At 33.7% G+C, this 8,963-nt stretch overlaps 1 protein-coding gene across 1 annotated transcript in view; it reads right to left on the reverse strand.

Annotated features, from left to right (window-relative positions):
• LOC108520834 (activating signal cointegrator 1 complex subunit 3-like) overlaps window positions 1–8,963 on the reverse strand; it is a 182,135-nt gene that overhangs the window by 51,438 nt on the left and 121,734 nt on the right. The window contains exons 9-10 of the mRNA XM_017860374.1: window positions 4,578–4,778; window positions 3,986–4,126 (exon numbers count right to left, since the gene is read on the reverse strand). Of these exons, the coding sequence (XP_017715863.1) occupies window positions 3,986–4,126; window positions 4,578–4,778 (342 nt within the window). The remainder of the gene's footprint in view (window positions 1–3,985; window positions 4,127–4,577; window positions 4,779–8,963) is intronic.

Here is an 8,963-nt window from a genome sequence, read left to right on the forward strand (position 1 = left end):
GTACCATATGACCCAGCCATCCCATTACTGGGGATATACCCAAAGGATTACAAATCATGCTGCTATAAAGACACATGCACACATATGTTTATTGCGGCACTATTCACAATAGCAAAGACTTGGAATCAACCCAAATGTCCATCAGTGACAGACTGGATTAAGAAAATGTGGCACATATACACCATGGAATACTATGCAGCCATAAAAAAGGATGAGTTTGAGTCCTTTGTAGGGACATGGAGACCATCATTCTCAGCAAACTATCACAAGAACAGAAAAAGAAACACCACATGTTCTCACTCATAGGTGGGAACTGAACAATGAGATCACTTGGACTCGGGAAGGGGACATCACACACCAGGGCCTATCACGTGGATGGCGGAGGCAAGAGGGATTGCACTGGGAGTTATATCTGATGTAAATGACGGGTTGATGGGTGCTGACGAGTTGATGGGTGCTGACAAGTTGACAGGTGCAGCACACCAACATGGCACAAGTATACGTATGTAACAAACCTTCACGTTATGCACATGTACCCTAGAACTTACAGTATAAAAAAAAAATTAATTCATAATGACTTTAAAAAAATTATATAAAATTCTGTAGGAGATCAGTCAGGGTGGTTGGAAAAATCAACAGAGAAAGACGGAAACCTTCTTGGAAGGCTGGGAGGTTTTGTAAAGCTTCGGGAGAAAATAAAAGCTGAAGGTGGCTAATTCTCTTACCCTGAAGCAGAGGGCAAAGGGTAGATAACAAGGGAATGTAAGGGAACTCATCTAGATAAACTGGCTTACTTATGTCTCCGGAAACCAATCTTTGATCATTTGCACACAGGATCACTATCTATTCGGGAGATCGACAATGTTAATTACCCACAAATTGTGTTCGCTCCAAGTCTTTGTCATTAAATCTGTACTAAATAAATACAAACGTCCCCGGCTTATCAGGGCTGCACTCTCATTGGCAGAGCTGCACTCTCATCAGTGATCCTAAGCCATGCAGTCCCCTAGCCGCGGTCTCAGGCAAAATACCTGTGTCTGTGTACTTCTTACATCTGTCGCTCAGCCAGTCTGCGGGACAGACTACGCATAAATCTAAGTAGATTTTTTTGGTTTTACTTTCTGCTCCTGTAAAATGGAGATACTACCCAACAGCGTTCTTGTGAAGACTCAGGGAAGTTGCACATATGCATTTAGCATAGTAACTGACTCATAAATTGAATTCAAATGTTACCTCCCTTGTCTTTCCATAAACATCCTTGCATTAGCATCAGTAACATACTTGGATACAGGACAAGAGCAATCAAAGTTTTACTTGAGAGTGATCCAGATTTTTAAAACTACATCAGGTCCAAAAGCATAGACTTTGTACACTAGGTATTATTTTATGAATATAAGTGAATGGTGCTACAGGATTCAGGGAAGAAGAAGTAAATACAAGGTTTGAACTGGGTTTTAAAGACTGGGCAAGATTTGAACAAATGTCAATAGATAAAGGAAGATACTAAGAAAAAGGAGAAAACACATGAGGAAACTTACTAAAAAGCAACGTTCATTTAAGAAAATGTTATTTGAGCAAGGCTATTTTAGAAAAAGCAAAAATGGCCTGACTATAGTTTATATTGGGAAGCATCTGGAAGATAAGGTTGAAAACCAGGCTGGATTTAGACAATAAAAATAATCCGATGTCATATATAAGGCACTTTGACGTATCATGGTAGTTTTCAAATTGTTTTGGCTTTGGGACTCCTTTGTAATCTTTAAAATAATTCAGGTCACAAAGAACTTTGTCTTTTTGAATATTTCTATTTATTTAATTATTGAAATGGAGTTTCACTCTGTCACCCAGTCCTCCCCACTTCATGACCTAAACTAAGTTCAATTATCTCCCAAAGGCCTCACCTCCAAATACCATTACTTGTGGACTAGGGCTTCGACATATAAATGGTGTTTGGGCGTGGGAGAGATGGTATGTAGACATTCAGCCCATATGCATGACCTTATTTGGAAAAAGGGTCTTTGCAGATGTAATTAAGGAAAAGTTTTTAAGATGAGATCATCTTGACTATGGTGGGCCGTAAATCCAATGACTAGTATCCTTAAAAAAGGGGAGTAGGGGAAAAGACAAGCAGGGGAAAAGGTCACAAAGATGGAAGCAGAGCTTGGAGTGATGTATCTACAAACCAAAGAATGCCAAAAATTCCCAGCAGCCACCAGAAACCAGGAGGCATAGACCAGATATTGTCTTAAAGCCTCCAGAAGGAATCAACTCTGCTGACACCTTGATTTCAGACTTCTAAACTCCAGTACTGTGAGAGAATTAAGACTGTTGTTTTAAGCCACTGTAAACCAAAGATACAATTCTAAGCCCCCCAACCATCTGAATGGACCCCTCCTCTTAGCAAAGGCATTCCAAAGTTAACCTGAAAAACTACTTCAGGCCATAATGGGAAGTGAGAGCAGGACATGCCTCATTATACTCTCCTTCATTTTGGAACTACTGATAGAATAGACTTTTTTAAGTCTGATAAGAAACATTTACAAAGTATTCTCACTGAATAGATAGGCCTCCTTTCTTCAGATAATAACTCTTTCAACCAATTGCCAATCAGAAAATCTTTACATCTACCTATGACCTGGAAGCCTCCACTTCAAATTGTCCTGCCTTTCCAGACCAAACCCATGTACATCTTACATATTGATAGATGTCTCATGTTTCCCTAAAATATATAAAACCAAGCTGTACCCCAATCACATTGAGCACATGTCATCAGGACCTCCTGAGGTTGTCACTGGTGCATCCTCAACCTTGGCAAAATAAACTTTCAAAATCAATTAAGACCTGTCTGAGATACTTTTGGTCTATACCACTGAGCTTATGGTATTTTGCTATGGGGGCCCTAGGAAATTAATTCACACTCCAATCACATTTTAAATCAATATCCACCCACTGTTTTAAAAGTTCTATTATCTGTTTTCCATATTTTCCATCAAACTATGAATTTTTCCATTAATATCTGGTCATCCACTATTTTATTTTTTACATTTCTTTTTTTTTTTTTTTTTGAGATGGAGTCTCACTCTATTGCACAGGCTGGAGTGCAGTGGCATGATCTCTGCTCACTGCAAGCTCTGCCTCCCACGTTCACGCCATTCTCCTGCCTCAGCCTCCTCAGTAGCTGGGACTACAGGTGCCCACCACCATGCCTAGCTAATTTTTTGTATTTTTAGTAGAGATGGGGTTTCACCTTGTTAGCCGGGATGGTCCTGATCTCCTGACCTTGTGATCTGCCCGCCTCAGCCTCCCAAAGTGCTGGGATTACAGGCATGAGCCACCATGCCCAGCCTATTTTGTTTTTTAAAAACACAATGAACTTCACCTAACTTACATATTGCTTTCAATAAATAATCATCTAGTTGAAATGTAAATATTTTTTCTTACTTAATCATAAGATTCTTGAAGACAGAAACTGTATCTTAAGTGTCTTTACTGTCATGCATTCATTCATTTCTTCTAATATAGTGCTATATACAGTGCATGATTTAATAATACTAACTTTGCATTTGATGAAATAATGAACGACCAAAAAGCTTTATTGTATGTTAAATCATTCTTATGGAATAGTTTGGAATACTAGTGCAATCATTTTAAGATCTATATATGTCCCTCCTCTTAAAATTAAACTCTGGTCTTATTTATATCCTCATCCCCTACTGTTTTAAAAGAATAGCCTTACTGCCATTAGACTTGGAACCTAACAATATTCAAGATGCAGTAAGAATTACAGGAGTTAGAAGGGACACCAGAAAACAAAGTACCAGCAAAAACTCTTTGTAGCACAGAGATAAGAGGTGGTTACAAATAAAAGTTCATTATATTATGTTTGTATCACCTATTCTAGTTACTTAAGATATAGTCGTTTAAAACTTTTGCAATTACCTAAAAAAGAATGGTATTAAACAAAAAATCTAGGTAAACAACATACCTGAGTTCGTAAAATTTCACTTTTTGACAACTGCATGTCACCAGTCAATTCTTTCACAACGATGCCTAGTGGCTCTAGACGTCTGCTGAAGTAATTTGTCATTTCAGCTGCCAAGGCTTTCATTGGAGCAACATATACAATCTATACCAAAGGAACACTAGCTTGATTAATGAGCAAAAACCACCATGTCATTTGTCTTACAGTAGCCAATACAAGTCACAATTTATTGTGAAATATGATTGTAACTACTCCCAGTGAAAAATCTTAATAGTGATATATGAAAAGTCTTATCTTTCTGAGATACGTGTGTAGCTGTTTAAAGAACAATAGAATTCGTTTACACAGCTGCATCGCTTTGAAAATTGGTTTGCTTTCAAAGCTAAATGTATTTTCACAGCTTCTTACATGGTAATAGAATTTTCATAACACAAATAAGAACTGTCTTAATAGTAATGAAGTAAGTCAAGCAGTATTACTTATCTGACTTCAAGTACAATATCTTTAAGAACTTTCAAATTTCATGTTATATATAACCGCAAATTTATTTTATTCCTTACAATTTAAAAAGCTGTTGTCTGGTCTATTTACTTGCCTTAAATTCATTCTTTTTGATAACACCTTGTTGAAAATGTTGGCGAATTTCGTGCAAGACCGTAAGCATTGCAATGTTGGTTTTTCCAGCTCCTGTAGGGGCACAAATCAGCATGTTCTCATTGGTGTTGTAGGCAGTCTCAAACACTATTGACTGGATTCTATTGAGTCTCTTCATTCCTTTAAAAGCCAGCTGTCCAATCTAAAAAAAAAAGGCATCATCCATTATAAATAGTAACAATGTGAAGGACCCATACAAATCGTTATGTGCAAACATTTATTTCCTTTGTTTCTTAAAAAAAGACTAACTTGTAGTTTCACAATGTGTCTTTTGTTTAAACGGAGGTGTATGCAGTTGAGAATAACTGAAAAATATTGTACAATTCGAATATACTTGAAATGGTAACTCGATAAATTTGAAAAATATGACTCTATATCTAAATTTTAGAATACAATTCTTAAGTAAAAAAGATAAATTAGTAATGTAAGAAAACAAAATTAAAGACAGGTATTTTTTGAGTTCATGTTCATTTACAAATTTCATCATGATGTTCTAATTTATCTAGTCTAGATTAAAGATGACTAATGAAACAGAAAACAAGATACTTCTTGAAGATATAAATCAATAGCAAATTCTATTTCATGTGTTTTTTTAAAAAACTTAAAAAAAAATGCAGCTGTAATAGTAGGAACAAAAGCCATAGACTACACTTACACAGTTTGCATTGCAACATGTGCAGGTGTAGAATCTTTGATATTATTTTGTTTAATTCTCAAAACAATTATTTGGTGTAGGTACTCTTATTATGTCCCTTTAATCAAAAAGAAACTAAGACCCAGAGCAGTTAAATAATTTTTTCCTAAAATTTTCCTATATAAAAGTCTTATATGAAAACTGAAGGTCTAAGACTAAACAAAACACTGGTTGAGATTACTTGCAGAAACTTGGAATGGCTATATTAATATCAGAAACAATAAATTTTGAAGCCAAGAATATTACTAGCAAAACGGAAAGTCATTTCGTAATGACAAAGAGGTAAGTTAATCAATATCATAGTTCTAAACATTTGTATAACTAATAACAGATCTTCAAAATACATGAAGTAAAAACTGAAGACATGCAAAGGGAAATAGGCAAATCCACCATTATAGTCAAAGATTTCAATACCACTCTTCAAAATCTGTAGAACAAGGAGGCATGAAAATCAGCAAGGCTACCATAGACTTGAATGGCATTATAAACCAAGTTGACCTGATTGACACTTATTCATCTAACAATAGTAGAACACACGTTCTCTTCTACTGCTCTTGGAACAGTTAAGTTATACTATATTCTTGGTCAAAAAACAAGTCTTAATAAATTGAAAAGGAAGACAATCATGCAAAGCATATTCTCTGACTACAATGGAATTAAATCAGGTATGCTTATTAGAAAGATACTTGGAAAATATCTAAGTATTTGAAACAAAACAGCACGCCTCCTTAAGAGCACACTTCCTACCACTGATGAAAGAAGAAATTAAAACAATTTGTAAGTATTCTTAACTGAAGGGAAATAAAAGTTTATTATGTCAAAATTTGTAGAGATGGCTAAAATAATACTTAGGGGAAATTTTGTAGCACTAACCACTATATTAAAAAAGAAGATACCACACGATCTCACTCATATGTGGAATATGAAAACGTTCATATCATCGAAGTAGAGAGTATAACAGTGGTTACCAGAAGCTACAGAGGATGGGGGGAAGAATAGCATGGGAAAAGGTTGGTCAATGAGTTCAAAGTTATAGTTAGACAGGAAGATTAAGTTCTGGTGTCTTATTATACAGAGACTATAGCAAATAATAATGTGTATTTCAAGATAGCTAGAAGAAAGGACTTTGAATGTTATAGTCACAAAGAAATAATAAACATTTAAAGTGAGAGATATGCTAATTACTCTGATTTGATCATTATGCACTATACACATGCATTAACACATCACATAGTACCTATTTATTATTTGTCAATTACAAATAAAATTTTTCAAAATAATCCATTAAAAAAGAAAAAAAAAAAGGTTTCAAAAGAATAACTTTATCTTCCAAAATAAAAAGAAAAGGAAAAACAAAACCAAAGCAGAATAAAGGAAGTAATTATAAAGATCAATGAAACAAAAAACAGAAAAGGATGATTCTTTGAAATTAATAAAATTGATTAACCTCTGGGCAGACTGATCAGGAAAAATAAGAGAAGATACTAATTATCAATACCAAGAATGAGAAAAGTGGCATCACTAGAGATAATATAGACATTAAAAGAATAGTAAGAAAATATAATGAACAACTACATGCCAGTAAATTTGACAACTCAGATGAAATGGGCAACTTTCTTAAACAACACAAATTGCCAAAGCTCACTCAAAAACAAATACACAACTTAACCCATATCTATTAAAGAAACTAAGAATAAGGTTAAAATTATTTACACACAAAAAAACAAAAAAACCTTGAGGGCCAGAGAGATTCTCGAATGAATTCCACCTAAAATATAAGATGGAAATAATATCAATTTTACATGGAGGTTTTAACTATTTCAAAACAAATATAAAAAAAGGAATACTCCCCAAATCATTCTATGAAGCTATTACTGCCTCAATATAAAAGCCAGATGAAATAAAATCACAGACTAATACTCCTCAAAGCATAAATATAAAAATTATAAACAACATAATACATCACAGAAAATTTCATGATCTTAATAAATGCACAAAAGCTTTTACAAAATCAAACATCCATTTATTATTATTTTTTGTCTTAATTTTAGCAAACCAGAAGTAGAGGAGAATCCCTTAACCCAATAGAGGGCATCTTCAAAAATGTTACAGCTCTTCCCATCATATTAACAGGGTAAGACTGAATGCTTTCCTCCAAAACCAGGAATAGGAAGGCTGTTACACTCACTCACCAATTAACATTGTATTGGAGGTTCTATCCACTTAACATTGTACTGGAGTGCAATCAGAAAAGGGAGGGAAAAAAAAAGAAATAAAGTCATTAATATAAAAAACGAAGAAAAAAATACCTGTATTTAGAGATGACCTGATTGTCTATGTAAAAAATCAGATGGAATTTACAAAAGAGCTCCTAAAGCTAATGTGTGGATTCAGGAAGGCTGGAGGATGCAAGACTAACAACTAAAAAATTACATTTCTATATACCAGCAATGAAATACCTGAAAGCAATTTTTTTAATCAGTAAAAATAGCACTGTGTTATGAATTTCTTAAGGATCAATATGAAAAGAGATGGGAAAGACCTGTATACTGAAAACTACACTATTTTGCTAAATGAAAGATAAAATTTTTAAGATGTCTTCCCCTCCCCAAACTCATCTACAGATTCAATGCAATTTCAATCAAAATCCCACCAGGCTTTCCTATGGAAATTGACAAGCTGACTTTAAAATTCCTATGGAAACACACATGGCCTAGAAGGAACAAAATAAATTTGAAAAAGAATAACAATGTTGGGGAGCTAAAACTACCTGATGTCAAAAATTATTAAAACACTAGAGAAATCAAAACAGCATGGTGTTTACATAAATACAAACAAATAGATCAAGGAACTGAATAGAAAATCCAGAAATAAATCCACACATATTTGGACAACTGATTTTTGACAAGAGCTGAAAGGCAACGTAGATGACAAAGGTCAGCATTTTCAATAAATGATGCTAGAACAAATGGGTATACACACGTTTAAAAAATGACTTGAATCCATACCTTGTGTCACATACAAAAATTAACTCAAAATGAATCACTGACTAAAAGTAAAGCCTGAGAGTATAAAACATGTAGAAGAAAAGATGAAAGAAATTCTTTGTGGATCTGAGTTATGCCAAGATTTCTTAAATAAAATAAAAATCTATAAACAAATCAGTAAATTTGACTTAAGCAAAATGGAAAACCTATTATCTTTAAGATACTGTTAAGAAAATAAAAAGAGAAGCCATAAAATGGGAGAAAAATCTTTGCAATACTTATATCAGATAAAATACTTATATGTAGAATATATTAAAAACTCAACACAACAATAAAGAAAATAAGCAATTTAATTTTAAGAGTAGGTAACGATGTGAAGAATCATTTCACCAAAGAAAATATATAGATGTCAAATAAACACACATAAAATGCTCAACATCATTAGTCATTAGGGAAATAAAATTAAAATCACAATTATGCAACTATTAAAATGGCTAACATTTTAAAAATTGGCAAAATGTTTAATAATTTAAAGATTTTTAATTGCAAGTATTGTTGAGGATGTAAAAAAAAAAGAATTCACACATACTGATTGCAGATAAACTGAATGTACAATCACTTTAATAAAACAATCCAGCAAGTTTTT

The sequence above is a fragment of the Rhinopithecus bieti genome, unplaced genomic scaffold, assembly GCF_001698545.2.
Source record: "Rhinopithecus bieti isolate Rb0 unplaced genomic scaffold, ASM169854v2 scaffold_53725, whole genome shotgun sequence".
Classification (NCBI taxonomy): domain Eukaryota; kingdom Metazoa; phylum Chordata; class Mammalia; order Primates; family Cercopithecidae; genus Rhinopithecus; species Rhinopithecus bieti.